General features: G+C 38.9%; 1 protein-coding gene across 7 annotated transcripts in view; it reads left to right on the top strand.

Moving 5' to 3' along the window:
• The first annotated feature begins 4 nt into the window (after positions 1 to 4).
• TUBGCP4 (tubulin gamma complex component 4) overlaps positions 5 to 27176 on the top strand; it is a 39285-nt gene continuing 12113 nt past the window's right edge. For 3 of the 7 annotated variants that reach the window (XM_074366016.1, XM_045524338.2, XM_010965227.3), the window contains exons 1-11: positions 6 to 293; positions 4861 to 4989; positions 7594 to 7716; positions 8101 to 8154; positions 8568 to 8624; positions 11681 to 11760; positions 14281 to 14482; positions 16814 to 16979; positions 17217 to 17341; positions 25629 to 25679; positions 26099 to 26204. In XM_074366016.1, coding sequence (XP_074222117.1) covers positions 216 to 293; positions 4861 to 4989; positions 7594 to 7716; positions 8101 to 8154; positions 8568 to 8624; positions 11681 to 11760; positions 14281 to 14482; positions 16814 to 16979; positions 17217 to 17341; positions 25629 to 25679; positions 26099 to 26204 — 1171 coding nt within the window. In that variant the 5' untranslated portion in view covers positions 6 to 215. Of the gene's footprint in view, positions 294 to 2205; positions 2861 to 4860; positions 4990 to 7593; positions 7717 to 8100; positions 8155 to 8567; positions 8625 to 11680; positions 11761 to 14280; positions 14483 to 16813; positions 16980 to 17216; positions 17342 to 25628; positions 25680 to 26098; positions 26205 to 27176 lie in introns of those variants that run through there. The other 4 variants (XR_006728379.2, XM_045524336.2, XM_074366018.1 and 1 more) reach the window with 3 other exon arrangements.

Here is a 27176-nt window from a genome sequence, read left to right on the forward strand (position 1 = left end):
AGAGCGCGGCGCACTTCCGGGACACGGCGCGCCGACCCCTTCCCGGCTTCCCGTCTGCTCTCCGCGGCAACTGTCTGTGCGGATAAAGTCAAGAAGAACTGCCAGTCTCGGGAGCCTGTGTGCGTGTAGAGAAGGGAGCGTTCGCCTCCGTGGTCACCTGGTGAGGCTCTGGAGGAGGGTGCGACAGATACAGGGACTTGACGTCCGCCGTGGGAATGATCCACGAACTGCTCTTGGCCCTGAGCGGGTACCCAGGGTCCATTTTCACTTGGAACAAGCGGAGTGGCCTCCAGGTACTGTCCGGCCCGGAGCGCGGGAACTAGCAAAGGCAGAATGGGTGGACCTGAGCCAGTGCCTGGGGGAGGAGTCTGAGGGACCGAAGGGGCGGGGTTTGCAGGGGCTGAGGTGTTGGAGCAGCATGTTCCTGGGCGGGTAACTGGGGCGCTGTGCAGCCTAAGGGTGGTGTAGACACCTTGGGAGGGCCTAGGCTGGGAAACAGGGCAGACCCCTTATGTCTCCGCCTTCGAGGAGGAGAGGATCCAGGACCCGGCCTAAGGTTGAAATTGCTGGGAGACTGGATGTAAAATGAGGGAGGCACCTTCTCCCATCTTAATCGTGCACTCTGTTTTAAACTGAGTTTTGAAAGCTAGTCCAAATACATACTGCCTAACATACTATAAAGGTTCAATCAATTTTGTTGATTGAAAAAGTGAGTCAGAGTATTTCCCTCATTACTCCTTGCCCAGAAAATGTCTGCACTAGAATTGGGGGGGGGGGGGGCTACGTGTAACATTCGTGTAACAGGAATGTATGAGGAGAAAGGGCTACATACTGTATGCATTTAATCTTCACAACCACCTATCTCCATATCAGAGATTAACTCCGGTGTCAGGTATCACATAGCCATTAGTGAACTTGGTCTTGAACCCAGATCTGTCTGGCTCCTGTATCTGAACCACTCTTTTCTACTTCTAGTAATATTATCTAATCATTTCAGTAACTTAATAACTTGAGTATTGTTAGCCCCAGTTTACAAATGAGCAAACTGAAGCCCAGAGAACTTCAGGTGGCCAGTCTTGGCAAAGCAAGATTTGAAACTAGCTCTGTCTGACCGCAAAGTCGTGCCTGTTCCTATGAGAATTGGTAGTATAGGCTGTTGAGGAGCAGAAAAATTGGTAGTACAGGCTGTTGAGGAGCAGAAAAATTGCATTCTTGATTTACAAAACCTATAAGCCAGATTCCTTTTGTTATTATTTATTTTCCCGTGTAAAACTAGCACAATGCCACGCATATAGGAGAAAAATGTTCAGGAAGTATTTGTGCATGCTTGGCTGTCTGAAGTAGAAAGATAACAGAATATGGGAAAGATAGCTGCCTTCCTATTTTTCTTATTAAAAAAGTTTCAGTTAGATATTTCCCTCCTGAAGTTCTCAGCTGTATTGTTACTTTCTCAGAAGAACTTTCTCTGACCACCTTTTTAAGTATATTCCTTTTGCCATTATTTTCTATCACAACAGCTGGTTTATTTCCCTTATTGGACATCACAGTTCATACTATTTATCGTTATTACCTGTGAATAGGTTTTCTCTCACATAGATTGCCCGTGGGGGCAAAGACCACAATGGTCTTCTTCATAGATGTACCAGGAGCACCTAGCACAGTTTCTGCCACACAGTAGGTATTAAGATAGTTGTGGGAAAAAAAGACCACCAAAACCAGCAAACATTGAGTACTTTCTGCAGAACAGTGTTCTTCACATTTGAATAAAAGGAAAAATTGTCATGAATGCCCAATGTTGATAAAAATCATTTCATTGAAATATTGAATGTGTATACACTTTAAGCCAACTATAAACTCAAGCATATTACTCTTCAACAGCTATAAACCAATTATTTTTACAAAATAAATAAAACTACCAAATAGATACATTCAGATTGACATTAATCTAATACAATTTCTCAGCCTTGGCACTGCTGACATTTTGGCTGGATAATTCTTTGTGGAGGGGGCTGCCCTGGGCACTGTAGGATGTTCAGCAGTATCCATGGCCTCTCCTCGCTAGATGCCAGTAGTACCCCTGAGTTGAGGCAGGCAAAAATACCTCCAGACATCACCAAGTGTCCCTGGGAGGCAGAACTTCCACTGATCCAACAACATAAACTGTTGTTTTGCTAAAACTAAATTGTCAATATTGAGTTTAACAGTAGAAGGACTTTGTGACAGATCTGGCTCTGTATTTTCTGTTTTGACTTCAGTAATTCTAATGTAGAGAATGCCTATTCATATAAGTAGGTTGTACCAAATGGTACCAGTAGCTTTAAGGTATTGATTGCTGTTTCAGAATAACCGGACCTTGAACTTTTCTAGAACTCTGCCAACAAGCACTGCTCAAAATGCCGATTTTAATGGGAGCATCACTTAATTACTGTGTAGAGCTGTCCTAATAATACAAAAATTGCTGTCATGTATTGAGTATTTGCTATGTGCTTGGCACATGTGATTTACATGTATTTATTTAATCCTCACACTTTGTCTCCACTTTATAGATATGAAAACTGAGGCACAGAAGGGTATTGCTTGCCTAAAATATCAAGCAAGTAAGAGGCAACTCAGTGATTCAAACCCAGGCATTATGGCTCCAAAGACCAGGTTCTCAAGCACTATGTCATGCTACCGCTTAAGTTATTAATTTGAAGATATGGTTAACATCCTGTCATTAAAATCTACATTAAGTGGATTCCTAATCAAATTATTGTGCAATCAGTAACTGAAAATTTGTTCTTTGCCTGTTTGTTACCACATTTACTGTCATATAAAGATGGCATCCACCAAATACAATACAACATGAATATGAAATATGGTAAGTTCCTTGGGAGTAGTAAATATATCTGATTTTGTTCATTATTTAATTTTGGAATGTTAGCACAGTGCCTGGGATAAGTAAGTGTTCATTAAAAGTTGGTTGTTTCTCCAAAGAAGATACATAGTGGCCAATAAACAAATGAAAAGATGATCAATATTACTAATCATTAGGGAATGCAAATCGAAAGCACAATGTGATATCATTTCATACCCTTTAGGATGGTTATTACCAAAAAAGAAAACAACAAGTGTTGGTGAGGTTATGGAGAAATTAGAACCCTTGTGCATAGCCAGTGGGAATGTAAAATGGTGCGGTGATGCTCCCAGAAATTAAACATAGAATTACCCGATGATCCAGCAATTTCACTCCTGGGTATATCCCAAAAGAAGTGAAAGCAGGAACTCAAATAGATATTTGCACACCCATGTTCACAGCAGCATTATTCACAATAACCAAAAGGTAGAAGCAACTCACGTGTTCACGGACAAATTAGTTAAATAAACAAAATGTGACATATTCATACAGTGGAATATTATTCATCTTTCAAAGGAAAGAAATTCTAACATGTGCTAAAACATAGATGAATCTTGAAGACACTATGTCAGGTGAAATAAGCCAGTTGCAAAAGGATAAATATTGTATGCTTCCACTTACATGAGGTATTTAGAGTAGTCAAATCCACAGAGACAGAAGGTAGAAGGATGGTTGCCAAGGGCTAGGGGGAAGGGTCAATGGAGAGTCACTGTTTAATGGGTACAGAGTTTTAGTTTGGGAAGATGAAAAAGTTCTGGAGATGGATGGTGGTGATGGTTGCACAACGATATGAATGCATTCATTGCCACTAACCTGTACACTAATAATGGCTAAAATGCTAATTTTTATGTATATTTTGCGGTGATTTTTTTAAGTTGATTGAATGAATACATTTTCCCACTACTGTTTTTCTACTTGAACTGCTGTGACATTTTTATACACCATACTAGGCTATCATTTGGCCATGATTTAAATTAAAAATACAAATGGAAATATGGATGCTAACTTTATATGTCCAGTTTTAAGGTGCTTTTACAGATTATAGTATGCTATATTAATTTTACATTTTTATTGAAATGAAAACAAAATTTAAAATTTCATAGAGAATTTGTAAATCCTAAGAATATGTCTGAGAACTCCCTGGAGTCTGCAGACCCAAGTTTGAGCAGTATTGCTAAAGAGACTTTATTGTAACCAGGTTAAAAAAAAAAATCCATATATCCTTATAGACTATCCCTGGAGGATTCCACTAGAAATAGGTAATATACTTACCCATATCAAAGAATGAAGTCTTGCCATTTATGAAAACATGGATGGACCTGGAGGATGTTATGCTTAGTGAAATAACTCAGACAGAGAAAGACAAATACTATATGATTTCACTTATATGTGAAATCTAGAAAACGAAACAAACATATCAAGACAGAAACAGATTCATAGATACAACAAATGGTGGTCCCCAGAAAGGAGAAGGGTAGGGGAAGGGATGAAATAGGTGAAGGGGATTAAGAGGTACAAACTAACCAGTGAAAAAATAAGTTAAGTCACAGGCATGTAATGTACACTACAGGACTATAACCAATATTTTATAATAATTTTTTATGGTGTATAATCTATAAAAATACTGAATCATTATGTTGTACACTTTAAACTGACAATATAAGTCAACTGTACTTTAATTAAAAAAAAGACATAGGTAATAGTAGCTGCCTCTGCGGAGACCAACTTATTTTTAATGAACACCATTGTGTATTGTTTGAATTCTTGACCGTCCACCACTGCCTATTTCAATAAATAACTAATTAGGTTGGGGATGGGGAACAATGTCTTTGCACTGGTTTGGAAATACTTCCGTTTTCTAGAACCTACCAATCTTAGATGGGCAGCTTGCGGAGGGAAACGATAGTGCTAGCGAGCAGTGAATAGCAGGCATCAGTGTTTTTAGCGTTGTTCCTCTCCTGCAGGTGTCACAGGACTTCCCATTTCTCCATCCCAGTGAAACCAGCGTCCTGAATCGACTCTGCCGGCTGGGCACAGACTACATTCGCTTCACCGAGTTCATCGAACAATACACGGGCCACGTGCAGCAGCAGGTAGGTTCCTGTTCTCAGGGAGGGTACACCTCCCGAGGGCAGGAGCTACATCAAGCTTTCACTGAATCCATTGGTAATTCATGTGACCTAAGTGCCAAGAACTTGTGAATTTCTCATCACTGGAATTACTCAAGTGAACACCAGGTGACTGGACCTCAAACAAGGGGAAAACATACACAGGGACCAATTTAGGCAGATTGGCTTTGCCTGAGTTTTAGGAGAACTGAATTAAATCAGTTCGAGCTGGACCAGAGTTCCAATTCCAGAGGTGAAAACACAAAGCATTATTTCAAATTCTTTTGCCACTCTGCTTCTGACTACCTTGTCACATTGAGGCAGGCAACTAAAATCTTCAGGCTTCATTTTTCTTATTTGTAAATAAGAGTAAAGCCAGAGAAGGTGCTTGACACGTGGTAAGCACTTCATAAATATTATCCATTAATATGAATTAATTGGAAGTCAGTGCTGTATATTGTAGAGGTCAAGGATTTGTGTCCCTTCCATCATTTACTGGCCATAGACTGCTCTGCAGTAACCTGATGCTCATTCAATAACTGAGGCTCAGTTTCCTTTCATATAAAATGGGAATAATAGATAGGACCTATGTGAGGTATTAAACAAGGTAATTCATGTGAAGTGCCTGGTATGCAGTAAAGGTTCAAATTTTTTTAAGAGAAATTTTGAAGTTTGCTTTTAACAGTCTGCAATTCTGTCAGTGGTAAGTAAAAAGATTGTTGAACTGTGTGACTGATTCAGTGATGACTGTTTTCGAGTGGAAAGAATGATTCTGGTTGAAGAGAAAGGTAGAGACTTCTAGAAAAGAAAGGAAGGATGCTTTTCTGAAACAATGCAGTCAGTACCACCTGTTGCATGAGTTTGTTGTCAGACCCTTGATGGTAATCTGTGGGGCAAAGGAGTTGAAGAATAATGCCTTATATTTTCCTCTCGGACAGGGACTCTGGCTCTCTCCAGCTGATTTTGTTGCAGAGAAAATACTCAGGCTAAACATGAATTTAAGTTTAATCAATGCCAGTTGGCTATGAAATCATATTAATGACACAGTTTTCAAAGCTTGCTATGAAATCATATTAATGACATGATTTTCAAAGTTGGAGCCTATATATACATATTAATTTTGATGAAAAGTCCTGTAATTTTAAGGTTTTTTTTTTTATATAACACTTGGGAAAAAACCTGTTCTATATTTGTGTGACCATGTGGATCTTATATGTGAATTCCTACTTTCTCAAATTCTAAAGATGTCTATAGTATCTCTTTTTTTAGAAAAGTAAAAAGCATGCTCATTTTCTCTTTCATTTTGTGATAAAAGAAGACATCAGTTGTCTGGAATGACACAGAGTGAAAACAAAATTGCCTGATTGTAAGCCAGTCTGGTCTGTTTCACCCTGTGCCCATGCTGTTCTTATTATAGCTGTGAACATGTGTTTCTAGGGACTACTTGTACCCTTTGCAGCATCCTCTGGCTACACTGTGCCTTATAACCCCTGAGCCCAAGCTTCCTACCACATTTGTTGCTGAATTCTACTGTGGTATCTACCACCACCACTGATCACTCAAATCAGTACATGGCCAGAAAGGCTAGTCATCATGGCCTCTAGTCAACTGTTAACTGCAACTCCCCCACGTAGAAGAAGGATGCACTTACAAAAATTGCAGTGTTCTTGAAAGACAAGCCATATTGGTAAATAGCCTCTTGGTGAATGTCTTGTAACTCCCCGTGTTGGCTATCAGATTTATGTTTCTGATGAATTGCCATGCCAGGCAGGAGAAGCATTGTTGGAAGGAGGATTGAGTCCGTTTTGTTTATTCGGTAAATATTTACCCTCTCTTTAAAGAACTGTGCTAGGAACTGAAATGCAAAGATGAATAAAGTGTGGGCCCTCGCTTCGTGAAGCTCCTGGTCTAGTGAGAGGACAGATAAACAAAAGTGCAATTCCAACACAAAATAGAGATGCTATGCAAGCAACAAAGTTGGGAGCTTTTAATTCCCTAGGGGGAGTTAGGCAGGGCTTTGCAGAGAAGAGATGCTTGAGTTGGGTCCTGCAGGAAGAGCAGGTATGTGTCACAAAGATGAGTGCAGTTATAAGCAGAACACACGCAAATTCACGGGGGTGAGAAACGGAGCAAGGCATATTCAGTGAACTCTGAGTAGTTTGGAAATGAGTATGTGAAATTGGAAGCAGTGAAAGATAATTTTGGAAAAAGGGAACGGGACAGAATGCAGAAGTCATCGTATGCCTTGTAAGAGAGTTTAGATATTATTCTGGGGCAAGGGGAAGCCACCGAAGTGACTTAAGCTGGAAGTTACAAGATTAGAATTGAGTAATAGAAAAATCTCCACTGACAGTATGGAGTAATGTCTGATTGTTTGGAACATCTGAGCCACTTGGAAAATTAAAATATTATCACATTTTAAAAGGTCAGGACTCAAAATCTGTCTCTTCAGTCAGGTTTTCCTCTTAGGGAAGAACTGGTTTGATAGGGAATTATTTAAGAAAAAACAGTGCCACTAATAAAGGATAACATCTTCTTTGGGTTTCAGGGTCTGAGCTGAGAAGCTGACTTCTCTTTGTTTGATTTCAGGATCACCATCCATCTCAGCAGGGCCAAGGTGGGTTACATGGAATCTACCTAAGGGCCTTCTGCACGGGACTAGATTCAGTTTTGCAGCCTTATCGCCAAGCATTGCTCGATTTGGAACAAGAGGTGAGAGGGGATGTGGGAAACAACACCTCTAGGACAGCAGATCAGGGCCTGTTCTTGAATTTGAAATGCCCTTTGATACTGTCAGGTAAAGAATGAGCTATTTTCTGCGTGGCTGGAAGGCACAGTGCACTCTCTGTGACTGCCCAAGCCATGATCAAAATGGCGTGCAGATCATGGCAAAGGGTCCTGAGTGACTATAGATGAGCCCTAGCTTTGGTTTTGTTATCACTTGAAAATTAAAATTAATAATCTACTGTAAATTATGAATTCTCAATAGCCTAAAACGAATCCTAAGCCTACTCTCAGATTCCCTTCCAGTTTTCATAGATCAAATAGATTAAAGATAATTTGTGTGGAGCCCTAATCACAGTGTTTTTGTTGCAGTTCCTGGCTGACCCCCATCTCTCCATCTCACATGTCAATTACTCCTTAGATCAGGTATGCTGCCCGGGTAACAAAATGCTTTGGAATCTGTTGATACCATTAGAATAATCAAATTTATGATATTGTTTTTGAGAACTTTTTTCATTCTGGATTCAGAGCCTAGCGTTTTATATTTTGTATGCTTTCCTAGATCAGAACTTTGAAAAGCTCCAAATTTAGTGAAAGTCTACTGTCTGCTGTTAGGGCTCTAGATTGGCCTCAGGCATAGAAACTGCTTCTGTCTGCCCTTTCTGTCCGCAGCCAGCCCCCATATCAAATTGCCTTGGGATACTGGGTCTTGGCTGTTCTGTGATTTTGCCATGTTTATGTTAAGTGGGGCTATTTAGAAATGAAGGCATTTCCTGAGTGACTTTTTCCCCTTGTATTTGAATCAATTTTGTACCAACCTAATATTCTCTGCTTTGCAGTTCCAGCTCCTTTTCCCCTCTGTAATGGTTGTAGTAGAACAAATTAAAAGTCAAAAGGTGAGAATTTTTCTTTCTCCTTTCGCTCTGGTAAACACAAAGGAAATACTCATAATTAATTTTCCTTTACATCCTTTTCTGAAGACCCTAGTTTTCAGTAGTACGTACGTATGTATGTGTTTACTTATGTTTAACACCTTTATTGTGGTATGATTCCTGTACAGTAAAGTACACGTATTTCAGATGAACAATTTGATGAATTTTGATAGATGTATACACCAATGAAACCACCACCACACTCAAGATAGCTAACATTTCCATCACTCCCCAAGAGGTGCAAATTTCTAATTCCCAGTTTATCCCTTTCCACCCCCTAGTTTTTATTTATTTATTTATTCATTCAGCAATATCTGCTTGGGTATCACGCTAATTATCAGGAATGCAAAAATAAGTTATGACCCTGCCCTTAAGCACCTCCTGGTCCAGAAGATGTGGGAAATGATGATAGATGTACTTCAATAAGCTGCTGGGTGAGAGAGTAATGTATGGATACTTGGAGGTGAGAGCTTTTGGCACTAAGGATTTAGAACTGTTGAACATGGATCTTGCAGAGATGCAGAAAGTTAATCCTTAGAAAGAAAGGCGGTAATAGGTTTACCCTTAGGGTTTTGGCAGTTTTCTAAGAGTTGGGTGAAACCTAGATGTTTGTTAGTTAAATGTGCCTTTTTTTTTTTTTTAAGTACAGGTGCTGGGGATTAAACCCAGGACCTCATGCATGCTAAGCACGCACTCTACCACTGAGCTATACCCTCCTCCTAAATATGCCTATTCTTATCACAAGTTTTTATCATACGCATTGAAAAGTTAGGGCCTCCAATGTCCAGAACATGTCTTTTCTGGACAGAATGAGTAACTGTGGTGCTTTGAGATTTTACATTGGACGAATCTGCTGATTCATAATTGAATCAAAAGGACAAATGGGGAAACGTGTTTAGTTTATTCATGTTATTAAGCTGTTAAATTTGTGCCTTAGCCTATTAGGAGTGTTCACTTGAATATAACTAGTTAACCAGTTAATTTGCCAGGTTGCTGCTTGATTTTGTTGTTATTGCTGTTGTTGTATAAGTCTAGAAACTTATACTCTGCTGCGTTCATCCTGTTCCAGAAATGCCAGTAGGGGAGGTGCTCTTTGGCTCTGCAAAGCTGATTGCCCTCATCAGATAACATCGAGCTTTTACTGTGCACTTGCTGTATACCTGCTAAATACTGCTAAGTGCTTCACATACATTATCACAGTTAGTCCTCTAAGGAGTCAAACAGGTTAAGGAATGTGCTTAGAGTCACACAGATGGTAGTCAATGGTAGGCTGGGATATAAACCCAGGTATGTCTGACTCCAAAGACTGTGCTCTTAACCGCTCTACTAACCATGTCCCAAGGTTGGAGGGGACCTTCTAGATAAGTGGAGTTAGTATAGGGGTCCACGCGTAGCTGCATCTCTCAGTTGACTCTGAGCTTTATTGGCCACAGGAAGGAGAATGGAAAATGAGTAGAAGGATTGCAGATGGGCGAACCTTCCCTCTTGCCAGGGTGGTGGTAGGAAGCTGTGTGCTAAGGCTCAAAAAAATGAGGTTGTCAAGAACATAGGCTGTGGGTGAGAACAGGGATGATGCAGACAGGCACAAGGGATTCTTTGAGGGTGATGGAAATGTTTTAAAACTGAATTGTGGTGGTGAATTTTATGGTATGTGAATTATACCTCAAAAAGCAGTTTTGTTTTTTTTTAAAGGAGAGCCAAGAGGACATAGAAAGAGGAAGCAGGTTTTTAGAAAAGTGTATACCTCATAAGTGGTCTGAATTAGGCCTTAATCTGAAGAAAGAGCTCTCTACCTCTTTGCTTGGAATTTCAACTCTAGAAAATTCTGGTTTCCCTAGTGCAGCAGTTCCCAAACCTCATTGTGCATTAGAATCACCTGGAGAAGATTGTTAAAACCAGATCGCTGGGTCTTACCCCAGAGATTCTGATTCACTAGTTCTGGATTTGCATTTGTTACTGGCTTCCAGGTGATGCTGATGCTGCTGGGCGGTGGGGTGGGGTGGGGGGAGGGGGGAGAGGGGGGAGGGTCCGAACCCTAAGAACAACTATTGTGATATTGTGATTTGTAGTAAGAAATATATATATTTGGTCTTCATCCCATTTCTGTCACAGAGTTCCTAAAACTTGTAATCTCCTAAGTAATTAGAGCAATAAAAGTGGACGAATTCATAACAAACCCCCATCGAGCACACCTGAGTTTATGTTAATGCAGTGACTTTTGGACGATGGGGGCAGGTTGCCAGGGGAAGCAACCGTGTGATTGGAGGGTTGGAACTTTCACTCCCACCTCTCCTCCTGATCTCTGGGGAAGGGATTGGGGCTGGGGTCTGGAAGCTGAGTTCAATCACCAATGGTCAGTGATTTAGGTGATTTAATCAGCTGTGCCTATAACAGAGGCTCCATAAAAACTCAAATGGAGGATTCAGAGAGCTTCCAGGTTGGTGAACCAGGCCACCCCTACATCCCACTGTGCTAGGCCCAAGCCCCTCTGGGACAGAAGCTCCTTTTTTCAGGACCTCGCCCTATGTAAGCTTTCATCTGTTGATTTGTATCCTTTTGTGTCCTTTGTGATAAATTGGTAATCTAGTGAATAAAAGGATTTCCTGAGTTCTGTGAGCTGCTCTAGCAAACTAGTGAAGGAGGGGGTTGTAGGAACCTCTGATAGCCAGCCTGTGAGGAGCACAGGTAACAACCTGGGCTTGTTATTGGCGTCAGAAGTGGAGGGCAGGCTTGTGGGACCGAGCCCTTTACCTGTGGAATCTGACGCTATCTCTGTGTAGTGTTAGAATTAAGTTGGATGGTAGGACACCCCAGCTGGTGTCAGAGAATTGCTTGGGGGTGTGGGAAAACCCCATACACGTTGGAATTGGAATCAGAATCGGAACTATGCAGAGCTCTTATGAGAAAGCTTACTTCCATTCTCTGTGGATTGTGCCCTCTGCATTGAATGTGGAATGTGAGATTGTGCTGCATGAACTATTAGAACAGAATCCAGTTTGACAAGGCTGTATTTTCCCCAGATTCATGGCTGTCAGATCCTGGAAACAGTATACAAACACAGCTGTGGAGGGTTGCCTCCTGTTCGCAGTGCACTAGAAAAGTAAGTTGTGGCTTCATTGGGGTTGGAGGGTGGGTGGTTGGTCAAAGAGACTTGACTTTGCACATGTTTTATGTTCCGGTCATCTCAGGTTTCCCTCCGGGGAAAGTTATGACCAGGAGAGAAAAGCCCTATGAGCAGAGGAGCCCATGCAATCCTTCCAATGGCTCAAAGTGCAGAAAGAGGGTTATAAAGTGTGTTGAAGCTAGGATCTAGCTGCCTAGATGGCCTTGAGGAAATCCTTTTTCATTTTGGATCTCATTTTCCTTGGAGAATTTCCATTACATGTGCCGGATTATGCTTGGCTGTGTCTAAATATGTGTATTTTGAGCGGCTTTATAATCTCATAATGCCATTCTTAAGAATTTTATCCTAACAAAATTAGTCAAAAGAAAATAACCATATGCACTGTCATCATTTATTGCAATGTTGTCTACTATATCAAGAAATTCAAAAATTACCAGCTGCAGAAGAAAGCTTAATATATATTATTCACTTGATAGACTATAAGCAATTAAAATTATAAATACTATAACAACAAATAAGAATATTTTTACAATACTGGAAAAAGGATACAAAACTATATGTCTTATGATTACAACTGCATTCAATATATGTGGAGTATGATCAAAGACTGCTTGTTCGACCTTCCTATTTCCCTCATCCTCCCTATTTTTTAAAAAGAGGGTATGGCATTAATTGCAAAATTGGAATTGATGATCTTACAACTCTTAAACAATCTCTACTTTAACTACCACACAAATAAATTCTCAGAAGAGCAGGAAACTTTCCAAAACATGTTTTAGGGACTTAATTCTCTATTGTTGTGGGGGTTTTGTTTTCTGATAAAACTGCATTTTGACCGTAGAAAATATAGACATGCAAAGAGAAGGAAAAAATCACCGCTAATCTCGGTCCCTTGAGATAACCTAATTTAACTTTTGGTGTATATCCTCTACAGTTTCTCTCTATGTGGATATATGTAGTTTTATGCATAGGATATAAAATCTCATATAATAACATGTTATATACATGTTGTACATTTGCAGGGACCAAATTTTACAGACCACATACTCAGATGTGAAAAATGTAAATGGCTTCCCATTTGATTGTGTTTTTTTAAGAGAGATTCCATTCAGTTAGCATACTACAAATAGCAGTTTCTTTTTCTCCCTAATTTGTTTTGAAAATTTTTTCAAATCTACAAAAAGTTTAAAGAACAGTACAGTGAACACCTGTATATCCTTTGGTTTTCACCAGTTATTTTGCCACATTTGATTTTTCTTTTCTTTCTTCCTCTCTGTGAACTGTGAAATGTATAAGTAAACACACTGGTGCATGCACAACACAATTTTTTTGCTGAATCATTTGAAAGTAGTCACAAATATAACACTTAACCCCTAAATACTTTGAGCTTATATCTATTTTTAGAAAAGGGCATTCTCTTATGTAACCTCAACCCCGTATTACACCCAAGAACGTTAACATTAATTCAATAATATCCAAAGTATATCTGAATTTCCCCAGTTGTCCCTCAAAAGTCCTAGCTTTTCTTTTTTACAGTCAAGGTCCAATCAGTGCTACACCAGAAATTAACACAACATTGTAAATTTATTACTTCAGTAGAAAAAATAAAATCCTATCAGTCTTCATATTTGCATTTGGTTGTTAGGTCTTTTCAGTCTTTAATTTGGAAAGTCCACTTCCTTGCATTTTCTATTTTTTTTAATCTTTGATGACATTGACATTTTAAGAGTCCTGACCAGTTGTCTTGTAGAATGTTCCGCAATCTGGATTTTTCTGATTATTTCATCATGATTAGGCTCAGGTTGAACGTTTTTGACAAGGATGCTGCATATATCATATTCTTTCCTGTTGGATCATATCAGAAAGCACAAAAAGTATGTTTGTCCCATTACTGGTGTAAAGTTTGATCACTTGATTTAGATATTTTCCACCAGATCTGTTTTAGAGGGACATTTTCCCCTTTGTCATTAAGATGGTATCTGAGGGGTGATCCCTTGAGACCATGTGAATACCCCAACCTCCAAAGACATTTCTGCATTTTGTTTTAGTCTCTGCATTTTGTCGGGTAATACTTTTCCAGGTAATACCTGCGTCTCACATACTGAATCTACTCTCATTATGTGATTCCAACAAAAATAAAACTAATTTAATACTGTGTTAGCTGAAAAGAGACTCCTAAATAAACCCATTTAATTTTAACAGGGATCATCCCTTTTGAAACTCGCTTTACTCAAAAGGAGGAAAGAAGACGTGAAGTCTGAACATTTCCGACTTCGGTCTGTAGGCTACAAGTTTGGAAATTTAATCACTTAGTTTACAGACATTTAAGTTAAAATCACACAATTATTTTTAGCTTAATTGGTCATTTCCCTTCCGACTGACGAAACTCCCAGGCCTCTGTTCATCCTGTGGCAGTTCACAGCCTGCCCTCTGTGCCCGCGTTGGGCTTAGTGTTCTCTAAGTGGACTCCTAAGGCTCTTGCTTTCCTCCTCTCAGAATCCTGGCCGTGTGTCACGGGGTCATGTATAAGCAGCTCTCAGCCTGGATGCTACATGGACTCCTCTTGGACCAGCATGAAGAGTTCTTTATCAAACAGGGTCCGTCTTCTGGTAATGTCAGTGCCCAGCCAGAAGAGGATGAGGAGGATCTGGGCATTGGGGGACTGACCGGAAAACAACTGAGAGAACTGCAGGACTTGGTGAGAGCACAGCAGGAAGCCTGGCACCCTCATGCTGGAGGGTGGGGGGCTAGTCCACAGTGAAATGACCTCTGGCCATCCACCCCCTCGCCCCAGCTCTGCATAGCGTGGGCACCTTCCATAAAGTCGTTAGATGTAAACACTTGGCTTATCTTAGCTTAACACTTACTACCTCACAGTGTGAGATTACAGAATAGAAAATACATCTGTGAGATTCATAATCACTCTTGTCTCTTAAGGTAGACTTGTAGCTTCCCAGAGATTTCACATGCAGTTTGGAGTTTTAATTAGACTCCCCAGAGTCCTGTATTGTTATTCATCCATTCATTTTTCCTGTTACAACATTTTATTGAATGCCTGCTACATGCCAGGCACTGTTCCAGGTGCCACAACTGCACAGACAAGTCAAATGTAGTCATCCCTGTCCTTAAAAGAGCGTATAGTTAGTGGAAGATACGGAAAAGTAAATAGTAATAGTTCAGTGTACTCAGTGCTCTGGAAAGAGTAAGTGTGAGTATTCTTGGAACAAGTTCTTAGAGTAACTAGAGAAGGCTTTCCAGTGGAATGTAAGACTAAATTGCAGAGTCTGGGTGGAGAGGTCAAGAAATGTTCCAGGCAGAGGGAAGGACTGTGTAGAGTGCAGAGGCTATGCCAGACGTGGCTCATTTGGGGAACCATTAGTAATTCAGTTGAAATGGCCAAGTAAATAAAGGCTGAAATACGAAGTGTAAGGGACAGTGGAGGGGATGTGGGACATGGCAGTCAATGAAGCTGTTGAATTAGATGTAAGATTGTGAAAGGCCTTGTAAACAGTTGGAAGAAGTTTGGACTTGAACCTTAAAAGAGCTGGGAGCCATAAAGAATTTTAGGTAAGAGGTTAACGCACCTCTGTATGTTAGATCAGACTTTATGACAGGTCACTCTAGAAACTGTGGGAAATCTTTTTTTTTTTTTTTTTTTAATTAAGACTAGCAGCAGGTGGGTCAGTTAGGAGATTGTTGGGGACATTAGCTGAAAAATAATGGTGGCCAAAACTAAGGGTGGGAACAGTAAATATGGCGAAGAATAAAGAAGCATGGGAGATAGTTAGGAGGTGGAATAGGTAGGTCGTGGGGATTGACTGGATATGGGTCCAGAGGGAAGAGTCTAGGATGATACCAAGTTTCTGCCTTCAGTAGAAGGTGAGGTGTGATGATAAGGAATGTGGGTTGCTGGTATTGGGGGAAGGAAGATGGATCTAACTTTGGACATGTTGAGTTTGAGGTACCTGTAGGAAATACCCAGTGGGGTGAGCCTGGAGCTCATGAGAGCAATCTAGCTTAAAGACAGAGACTTTTAGGAGTCATCAGTGTATAGAAGGGTTTAATCTGGGGTCCATGGGTGGCTTCAGAGATTCTGTGAAATGTATGTCTATGTATTTGTCTGAAAGGCCCATAGCATTTATAATTGCACAGAGTTCTGTGATGCAAGAGGATTAAAAATGTCTATTATGATGATCAGTTCAGCCACAGAAGATGTGAGTATTTAGGAGGAGTGTGGAGAGCGAGAGGAAAAGAGGGTCTGGGGTAGTGCCCTGAGGAACACCAGCACCAGAGACCAAAACTAAAAGGGCCAAGAAATCAGTCAGGACTATGGAGCCCAGGGGTTGGGGTTGGGGCTGGATAAGGGTCAGATCAAAAGCAAGCCAGGGAATTGGAGGGGCCTGAGTGATTGGGTGGTGAGTATCCTGGGCTTCATGGGCTAGGTCGTGGTTCTCAAACTGTTGTGTGCCTCGGGATCACCGGGAAAGCTTGTTAAAACACGGGCTGTTAGGCCTCACCTCCCAGATTTTCTGTAGATCTGGGGAGGGGCTTGAAAATGTGCATTTCTAACAAGCTCCTAAGTAAGGTCAGTGGTGCTGTCCTGGAGCCATGCTTTGAGAACCACTTGGCTAAGGGACTTAGGTTAGCATAAAGAGCTGAGCAGAGCAGACATGCACAAGATAATAAAGTCATAGACAGGTAGACCTGGAAGAAAACAAAGACTTACTCCATGGCACAAGGAAGGAGACTGGATTCCAGATCTACTGCACAAGCTTTTACACAGTAGTCAGGGCAGAGTGAGGACTTAAATCCTAATGTTAATCAAACCACTGCTGTTTCCACCGTGCTGTCATGCTGCCTGGAAATGGAATACATCTTAGAGACTGGTAACTTAACAATTATGCAACTTCAGATTTAAAGTTCCTACTTCTAGAAAATGTAAATCATGTGTTGGGAGAGCTGGATGTCTTCTTGTTTCCCCTTTCTCACTGCATACATCGTGTCTGATATGGATGATTTCCTTGAGCAGCGCCTGATAGAGGAGGAGAACATGCTGGCACCATCTCTGAAGCAGTTTTCCCTGCGGGTGGAAATTCTGCCATCCTACATTCCAGTGCGGGTTGCTGAAAAAATCCTGTTTGTTGGAGAATCTGTCCAGATGTTCGAGAATCAAAATGTGAACCTGACTAGGAAAGGTAGGAATCTCCTTGCCTGATGTACCCCATCCTCAGAGGCCCTCCTTACTTGATAATGTGTGGCCTCAGAGTTTGCCTGGGCGGAGCGAGTGGCCAGTGACCTTTCTGTTCTGAGGTTTCAGCACAGCCGCGACATGCTTGCCCAAGAAGCAGGTGGAGGAGCTGCTCCAGCAGGAAGGGCACACCTCGCCTGTGCAGGTCCCTGTCTTGCTTTGACAGTGCCTTCCCATTCTGCAGGATCCATCTTGAAGAACCAGGAGGACACATTTGCTGCAGAGCTGCATCGTCTCAAGCAACAACCACTCTTCAGCCTGGTGGACTTCGAGCAGGTGGTGGACCGTATACGTAGCACTGTGGCTGAGGTTTGTCTTTCTTAGGATGTTTTCTTAAGAGAATATACACTAGTTCCCCAGAAATTGAGTACTTGACTTTTGTTTCTTCTTGATGTGATTAGAACTTAGCTTGGAGGGGACTATCTCAGAGGGTTGAAGGGCAAGAAGTAGAAAATAAAAGCATTCTCTGTTTTTTAAGAGGCCTTAGCGTTTTCACACGTGACAGGAGTTTGCTAGTTAGCTATTTATTAACTAGTTAGTTGAATAAAGGTTTCATTTCAGACAGTCAACATTTTGAGTCTGTCCCTATAGTTGGCAGCGACTCCAGGAAATCAACTGATTCTGACTAAATTTAGTGCTTTACATATATTTTAGAATGGATTTATTACATATTCTTTGATTTATGGATATGATAATCTTATGGGGAAAGCAAACAAGTAATATTTTTCCATTCTTATAAATGAAAAAAATACTCAGAAAGCTAACTTGTCTGGTGGTGCTTAGTAAGTAAGTTGTGACTAATAATTTTTTAAATGGGCATATGTTCTGTGGCTTATCATAAAATTTGATTCACAGGTGTGTGATGATGTGAAATGAAATCTTGCGTTAGTTGTGTTGCGTTGTTAACTGTGTTGGTGGTTTTCAACTCATACTGTGCATAGAGTGACGTTGGAAAGTCTTAAAACATGCACTTGTCCTGAGTCCTTACCTCCAGAGCTTCTGACTCTGGTCAGGAAGTCGGTACCAGCAGGTTCTTGTGTTTATACCATCCAACCAGCCACCCACCACACACACTCTGCAGGTGATTCTGAAGCATAGCAGGTGCACTAGGGGCAGTCTCTAGAATGGCTGAGAAGATTAGCATCAGACATACTCATGTTGAGAGCACAGTGATCTATCATGAATGCGATTTCCTTTTCCGTTTACTGTCTCAAAAATTCCGAGGCATTGGAGACAGAGCTGTGATGTAGACATAGAATATTAGAGCTTAAGGTGACCTTGAAGTATCACTTGATTTGATTCCTTCCGGGCAAGTAAATACCTAAACTATCCAGAATATATATTTCTGTCCATTCAAAATTTCAAGACTGACTCTCCACCTAGAGCCCAGACCACTGTTGTCTAAGGGTCTGATGCCTTCACTTCCTTTCATCTTATTTTATTGACTCTATTTCCGTTATTTTATCATTTTTCTGATTACTCTTTGGGAAATATAATTAATGGAGGAGAGTAAAATTTTATTGAATGAATAACATAGTATTTCCAAATCGTTCTCTTGTGAAATTTTAAAATACATATATTGCTCAAAATTATATTTTCAGTTTGTAAAAATGATGGACAAAGAATTGACGCTCAGACTCTTTGAAGTTAATAGACTTTTGGAAAGGTATAATTGTAATAATAATAAAAGCTTAAAGTAATTAAAGAAATACCATATACCCAGAAGGAAAAGCGGGGAGTGTCTTGCAAATACATATTATACTCACCCGCCCTTTTGGATCGCTTTCCTTTTTTTTTTTTTTTTTAAAGGGCATGTATACTGTGTGAATCAATATAAAGTTCAAAAACAGGCAGAGCTACTTTGGTGTGAGATGTCAGGACAGTAGGTGGAAGGGATGTGAGGAGGCCTTTCAGGGCGCTGGTTACACAGGTGTGTTCAATCTGTGGAAATTCTTCAAGCTGTAAACTTAGACTTGGTGCACGATTCTTTGTGTATGTTAGTCCTTCAACAAAAAGATTTTAAAAATGAATTCCGAGATACATAGTAGTTTTTTGTTAATTTTATCTTTAGTTGGTTACTACTTATATAGAGAAATGGTGGTATTAATTTTTGTAGGTTTATCTTTTACCTGGCAACTTACTGAAGTGTTTTAGTTCTAATACTTTGTTCATTCTATTGAGTTTTCTCAGTAACGATGGGGTATCATTTGCAATTAAAGTTTTACAACTTTCCTTCCAATTTTTCACTGTTTGCTTTTTTTTCCTTAAATTCTTGGCCAGGATCCCTAGAATGGCATTCAACAGCTGGGGCGATAGTTTATATATAAACTGTGTTAAACAGTGTAGGTGATAATGGGCATCTTTGATTTGGCTCTTAAAGATAATGCATCTAAAGTTTCTCTGTTACTTTAGTGTTTGCTATAGATAGGCTTTGGCACCTGAGTTTATCAAATTTAAAAATACTACTTTCTCTTCCTCATTTGCTGAGTTTTTATCATAAATGGATGTTGAAATTTATCACTACTTATTCTCTATCAATTAAGGTACAATTTCTTGTTCTGAGTTCTTTTTCTCCTTTAGTTCACTCATATGGTATATTCCTTGTTAGATTTTTGGATTTTGAATCTTCCTGAGATAAATTGCACTTGCATGTGATGTTTTATTTATTTTTTTTAATATACTGTTGGATTTGGTTAGCCAGTATGGTATTTGGAATTTTTGCATCTACATCTAGTGAGATAGACTACACTTTTCTCTTCATGTATTATTCTTAATGTGGTTGTGGAACAAAGATTATAAAAGCCTCATAAAATGAGCTAGGTGTCTACCACTCTTTTTCTATTTTTTGTTGCTTTTTTAAGAAGACTATTTTTAGAAATTTTCTTGTTTTTTTAATTGAGGTACTGGGGATTGAACCAGGGCCTTGCATGTGCTAAGCATGCACTCCACCACTGAGTTCTACCCATCACCCCTTTTTCTAATTTTTAGAACAATTAACTTAAGATAAGAATTTTTACTGAAAGTTTGAACTTACCTGAAAAATTATCTAAGCTAGGTTTCTTAGGAGGAGAAATCTTTACTGATTCAGTATATTTAAAACGTATTATTGCCTATTTAAGATATTTATTTCTTCTTGTACCACTTTTGGTATTTTCTGCTTTTCAAGGAACTTACCCATTTCATCTAGATTTAATTTTTAAAAAATACTTGCTTGCCTATAGCTATTTATATTTTATTTTGTATTTTATTTATTTCAATCTTTTTATTGTTTAATCTTACTAATTTTTTCCAAGAACAAAGCTTTTGTTTTTAATTGTTTTTTTCTCTATTTGATTGGTATCTTGTCTTTATTATTTTTCTTTCTCCTTGTTTGAGTTTTCTGTTACCCTTTTTCCATTTTCATAGGTTGAAAGCTTGACTTTTTTTTTTTTTTTTTTTTTGTAGTGGAGGTACTGGGGATTGAATCTAGGACCTCGTGCATGCTAAGCACGCACTCTACCACTGAGCTGTCCCCTCCTGCCTTGACTTTTCAGTTTTAACCTTTGTTTTGTAAGAAATGTATATAAAACTTTACACATTGCTTTGACTGTGTCCAACAAGTTTTTGGCATGTAGTATTTTTATTATTATTCTGTTCTAAATAAGTCTGTTCTAAATAAATCTTAATTTCCTTATGATTCCTTTTAACACAAAGAATTTATTAATTTTTAATTTTATTACAATATAGTTGGAGAACATAGTCTGTATATTGGTCCTTTGGATTTTATCGAGGCTTCCTTTATGGACTAATATAGGGTCCATTTTTGTGTTTTTAATTGATTTGCATGTGCCCAGATAATGTAAATTCTGCGAGTCTAGAGTCCTATACATGTTCTCATTCTTGATTTTCAGGTTATATGGTAAACATGTGCATATTTGTAATAAATATACATACTTAATTGTTCTTCTTTGTATCCATCATTATCACTATCACTTATGATATATATTTATATATGTATATATATTTTTTGACTTAAATTCTATTTTATTAAGTTATTATGGTCACTATCCAGCTTTCTTTAAGGTCATATTTATCTGATGTATCTTCTTCCATCCTTTATTTCCAACCTTTCATGTGCTTTTATCCCACCCTTCTTAACTTCCTTGTCCCCAAGTGCTTTCTGTCACTATAGATTAATTTTCATTTTCTAGATTTAATAAATGGATCGAACAGCATGTACTCTTTCTTTTGAGGGGTGGGAACCAGGCTTCTTTTACCTAGCATAATTATTTTGAGATCAATCAATGTTGCATGTATCAATAGTTTATTACTTTTTCTAGCTTGCACAGAACACTCATAACCATCATTAATGCATGTTATTTTAAACATTTCTGTAAATGCATTACAGAATGGCAAACACATCCCTTCACTTAAAAAAAAAAACCCTTATCTTTTTAGCAAGCAGGTAGCACTTTTATAAACATCATTATTATAATTGTTTATAAACACTTCTCTAAATATATTACAGAAGAGCTATCACATCCATTCCCTGAAATCACACTCTTTGAAACTACCCTGGACATATAATTCTTTTAAAAGTCTTTATTACATGTGTTTTTGTTTTATTTTTCATCATTAATACATGAAAACATTTATCAAAATATATTTGACGTATAACATTATGTAAATATAAGATGTACGTGTTGATTTGATACATTTACATATTGCAATATGATTGCCCATTGTAGCAATAGTTAGCATCCATCTCTAGCATGTTACATTTTTTTTTGTGATGAGAATAATTAAGATCTAATTTCTGTTATGCTGTACACCAGAAATTGATACAACATTGTAAACTGACTGTACTTCAATTAAAAATTTTTAAATATATATATGTAAAAGTAACTTGTGAGAATAATTTTTTTTTTAATCTAGTTTCTTAGCAAGTTTGATGATTATAATAATCACTATACTGTGCATTAGATCTGCAGGACTTATTTCTACTAGTTGCAAGTTTGTACCCTTAAACATTTCTCCTGTTCTCCCACCCCTAGCCCTTTGTAACCACTAGTTCACTGTTACGAGTCTGGCTTTTTTAGATTCCACCTACAAGTGATACCATACAGCATTTATTTCTCTGTCTGACTTGCCTCACTTAGCATAATGTCCTCAAGGTCCATGCATGTTGTCATAAAAGGCAGAATTTCCTTTTTCTCACGGCTGAATAATACTCCATTGTATATACATATCATATCTTCTTTATGCATTCATCCATTGATAGGCACTTAGGTTGTTTCCATATCTTGACTATTGTGAATAATGCTGCAGTAAACATGGGAGTGCATATATCTGTTTGATATCCTGCTTTCATTTCCTTTGGGTATATATTCAGGAGTGGAATTGCTGGATCATATTCTAGTTCTATTTTTAATTTTTTGAGGAACCTCCATGCCGTTTTTCCATAGTGGCTGACCCAACTTACATTCCCACCAACAGTGCACACAGGTTTGCTCTTCTCCACATCATTATCAACACTTACGTCTTGTCCTCTTTAAGACAGTCATTCTAACAGGTGTGAGGCAATATCTCATTGTGGTTTTGATCTGCATTTCTGAGATAGTTGATGATGTTGGGCACCTTCTGTTGTACGTGTTGACCATTTGGATATCTTTGGAAAACTGTTTAGTTCCTCTGCCTGTTTTTCAATTGCATTGTTTGGATTTTTGGTTGTTGTTATTGAGAGATATGAGTTCTTTATACATTTTGGATATAGCCCCTTATCTAATAGATAATCTGCATATATTTTCTTCTGTTCTGTAGGGGTTTTTGTGCGGTTTTTTGTTTTTGTTGTTTGTGCTTTTGTTGTCACATCCAAAAAATCATTACCAAGACCAATGTCAAAAGAGTTTCTTCCCTATATTTTCCTCTAGGAGTTTTTATGGTATCAGGTCTTATGTTCAAGTCTTTGATTTATTTCAAGTTAATTTTTGTGTATGATGTAAGATAGGAATCCAGTTTCACTTTTCTGCACATGCTTATTCAGTTTTCCCAGCATCACTTATTGAAGAGACTGTCCTTTCCCTATTGGGTGTTCCATGACTGCCCGTATATGAGGGAAGTTGATACTGAGTTTTATGTTCTGTTCTATTGGTCTCTGTGTCTATGCCAGTACCATACTGTTTTACAGATTACTTTAGCTCTGTCGTATAGCTGAAATCAGTTCTAATCAAATCACTGAAAGTATACTACCAGCTTTGTTCTTCTTTCTCAGAATTGCTTTGGCTATTTGGGATCTTCTGTGATTCCATATGAATTTTAGGATTGTTTTTTCTATTTCTATGAAGAACGCCTTTGGAATTTCGATAAGAATTTTTGTAGGGATTGCACTGAATCTGTAGATAGCTTTGGATGGACTTTTTAACAATATTGTTCTTCTGATCCAGGAGCATAGAATGTCTATTTGTGTCATCTTTGGTTTCTTTCAACAAAATCGTCTAGTTTTTGTTGTATAGATCTTTTCGTTGCTTAAATTTATTCCTAGGTGTTCTTCAGCTCAGCATAATTGAGATTAATCCATGTTGCATATATCAATAGTTTAGTCTTTTATTGCTAAGTAGTATCTCATTGTTCATACCAGTGTGTTTTCCTATCATCTGCTGATAGACGTTTGGGTTGGTCCCTTATTGTAGTTTTAATTTGCATTCCCTTAGTGACTAGTGATGTTGAGATTTTTTTCATAAGCTTATTTGTCATCCATATATCTTCTTTGTTGAAATGTCCAAATCTTTTGTCCATTTTTATTGCTTTTGTTTTGTTTAATTTTCTTACTTTTGAGTTTTGAGAGTTGTTTATGTGTTCTGGGTGGTAAGGCCTTTATCAGATACGTGACAACTATTTTCTCCCAGTCTATGTCTTGTCTTTCCATTCTCCTAACAATGTCTTTCAAAGAGCAGAAGATATTAATTTTGATTAAGTCGAGTTTATCAATTTCTGTCTTTTTATGAATCATGCTTTTGGTATTGTGTCTAAGAAGCTTTTGCTTAAGCCAAGGTCAAAAGATTTTCTCTTCTGTTTTCTTTTAGAAAACTTACTGTTTTTAGTTTTACATTTAGGTTTATGATCATTTTGAGTTACTTTTTGTATGTAGTGCAAGGTATAGATCAAGTTTTAATTTTTTGCATGTAGATTATTTAGTTGCTCCAGCATCTTGGTTCTTTTTTATGATTTATTTTTGTATATTTGTATTGTTATTATCCTTACCTCTTTAAGCATATTTATAAAGAATATTTAAAATTTTTGGTCTGTGTCATAGGTCACATTTCCCCAGGAAACAGATTCTGTGACTGAGATCTGGCAAGAAGTGAGGGAAGCAGGACTGAGTAGAGAGAGGAAATAAACTGCGATGCAGTTGCCGCAGAAGCCTTGACCACTCTCTCCAGAGTTCTGAAGCTAGAATGGCTCTTCAGAGAGCCCTCACATTGAGGTTAGAGAGCAAGGCCATTGTACCTCTGCGTCTGTCAGAAATTAGTTCCATGGGTAAGGGCGCTCCCTTTAGCCAAAAACACCAGTAACAGGCAGCACCCCCAACAGCTGCAGGGGCGATCCAGGCAGCTCACTGTGCTGTCCGCTCAGTTCTGAAACTTCTGCTTCAGCTGGTATGTGTTACCTAGTCTGTTGTATTCCTTTTGCTTTCCCCGTGTCTGATTATTTTGACCTGTGTGTTTACATTCCCCTGGGGATGTCGGCTGTTTCATCTAGTAATGTGTACTGGAGAAGGGCCAAAGGCCAGTTCCTAATCTGTCTCAGTTCCAGTAGGAGAGGTAGGGGGGTGAGCACCAGGGTGGAGATTCTGGGCACCCTGATTTGATGTTATCGCTTCACTGGACAAATCCTAGTCAGAGATTTTGATGCTGGTGATGGTATGTAGTTGATTTTTTTGTATATCAATCATCAAGCTTGCTGAATTCTCTTACTAGTTCTAATAATCTGTATGTCACTTCTCTTGCACTTTCTATGCAGATAGTGATATTAACTGTCAATAATGACAGTTTTGCTTCCTTTCAGTTTTTTTTTCCTGCACTGGCAAATCTTCAGTACAATGTTGGATGACTTTAAAGGACTTTCTTCTAATGTTTCGCCATTAAATAGGTTGTCTGTGGTGGGGTTTGGTATATATACGCTTTATCAGCCTTCTATTCCTTGTTTGCTTTCTTTCTGAAATCACAAATGGATTGAGTTTTAGCAAATGCTTTTTCTGCATCTATTGAGGTGATCATTTTTTTTTAATCTTTAATGTAGTAAATTGCGTTCATATTAAAATTTTTTGAGATAAAATTCATATAACAAAATTAAACAGTTAAGCCATTTAAAAATAGGTACAATTCAGTGGATTTTAGTATGTTCACAATGTTGTGCAACCATCACCACTAGCTAATTCCAGAATGCTTCCATCTCATATATTATATTAACTGTTAAACTTTTATTCTTGGGATTAACTCAATACAGTCATGGTATATATTCTGTTTTCAACGTGTTGCTGGATTTGTACAAAACCATTCTTTATAAGAATTTTCATTGTAATGAAACTTTGATCCTGTTTTGCTGATTCTTTTTGCAGCATCTCTGGAAGCTCATGGTGGAAGAGTCCGATTTGCTGGGTCAGCTGAAGGTAATAGTTTAGCTGTTTGTTCTTTTAACTCTTAAAATGATGCTGGGAGACAATGACTTTAGTCTCTGTAGCCTCTCTTGAGAGCACTGGTTGCCTGTCCCTAGACATCTAGAGTGGCTTTGTATGTCCTCATCCAAGTAGGCAAACTCTACCTATTGCTATGGATTTACTGTAGTACAAAGCTTTGGGTGTTTACTTCCTTCTGGCATAAGTGTGTTTTCATTGAATAAATGATGTTAAAGACACACCAGTCATCTTGCCTTTACTAAGTATGCCCCTTTGAAATGCCAAAAGCCTATGTCCTTTTGCAGGTTGGGCACAAAGTGATGAAACTGGAAATTATATGCATAATTCTTTCAGGATAGTGAGCTCCTGGCCCTGCTAGATTTCTGAATTGTAAACTGAAATTCTTTCTGCAGATCATTAAAGACTTTTACCTTCTGGGACGTGGAGAATTGTTTCAGGCCTTCATTGATACAGCTCAACACATGTTAAAAACACCACCCACTGCAGTAACTGAACACGGTAATTGCTCTGGGCCCCAGCTTATTGAAGTTGTAGTGTGTTTCGTGGCTGCTGCTGAACCATTTAGGCCTGTTCCACATAAGAGCAGCCTGGTGAGTTAGAGTGTTTCCAAAGATGGAAGACTTCTCAGGTAGACTCACACTGTTGTCACTGGGAGCAACCTTAGCTAGTGACCCTTCCTGGAAGAGATGGTACAAGCCTTCAAACTAGTATTTTATCCTCATCAATTTATAGCCATATGTTTCTCAAGGGACATATTGGGACTTACTGTCACTTGTTGTATTAGAACTCTTTAGATCATAAAGGATGGAAAACTAACCTAGGTAGAAAGGTGAATTTATTTGCTCTTGTATCTGTAGCTCCAGTGCAACAGGGACATTGCTGGGCCAGAGAACTGAAACCAGGGACTGCTGGGATTCTCTCTCTTACCGTATCTTGCTGGTGGCACTTGTGTGCTCTCTGATGGCCCTCCAGTCCCATCTGGCAACATGGCCACCAGCAGCTCCAAGAAACATACCTCACAGTGTCTACTGGTGGAGTCAGACCTGGTCTCTCTGTTAGCAAGTTAAAGGATTCCAGGAGAGGGGTTTTGACTAGCCTAGCCGGATTTTATTTTTATATATATATATATGCATATATGTGTGTGTGTGTGTATATGTGTATGTGTGTGTCATATCTGTATCAAAGAGGTCAGACATTAAGCTATGCCTACTTCAGTCAAGTCACCCTTGACCATTGGGGATGATCACTGTTCCCATTCGAGCTACATAAGGAGAGTTAGGTAAACATCAGAGTCAAAGAGAGAGGCAGAGGGGAAGACAGGGTTACCATTTTTCTAGCTCTATGAAACAAGAGATGTCCACTGTACTTAACAGAGGACTTTTTCGGCTGCAGATGTCAGAAAACCCAATTCAATCTCACTTAAGCAGAGGGGGAAACAAAAGCATTTATTGATTGTCCTAAGTGAAGAGG

This window comes from Camelus bactrianus, chromosome 6 (assembly GCF_048773025.1).
Source record: "Camelus bactrianus isolate YW-2024 breed Bactrian camel chromosome 6, ASM4877302v1, whole genome shotgun sequence".
Classification (NCBI taxonomy): domain Eukaryota; kingdom Metazoa; phylum Chordata; class Mammalia; order Artiodactyla; family Camelidae; genus Camelus; species Camelus bactrianus.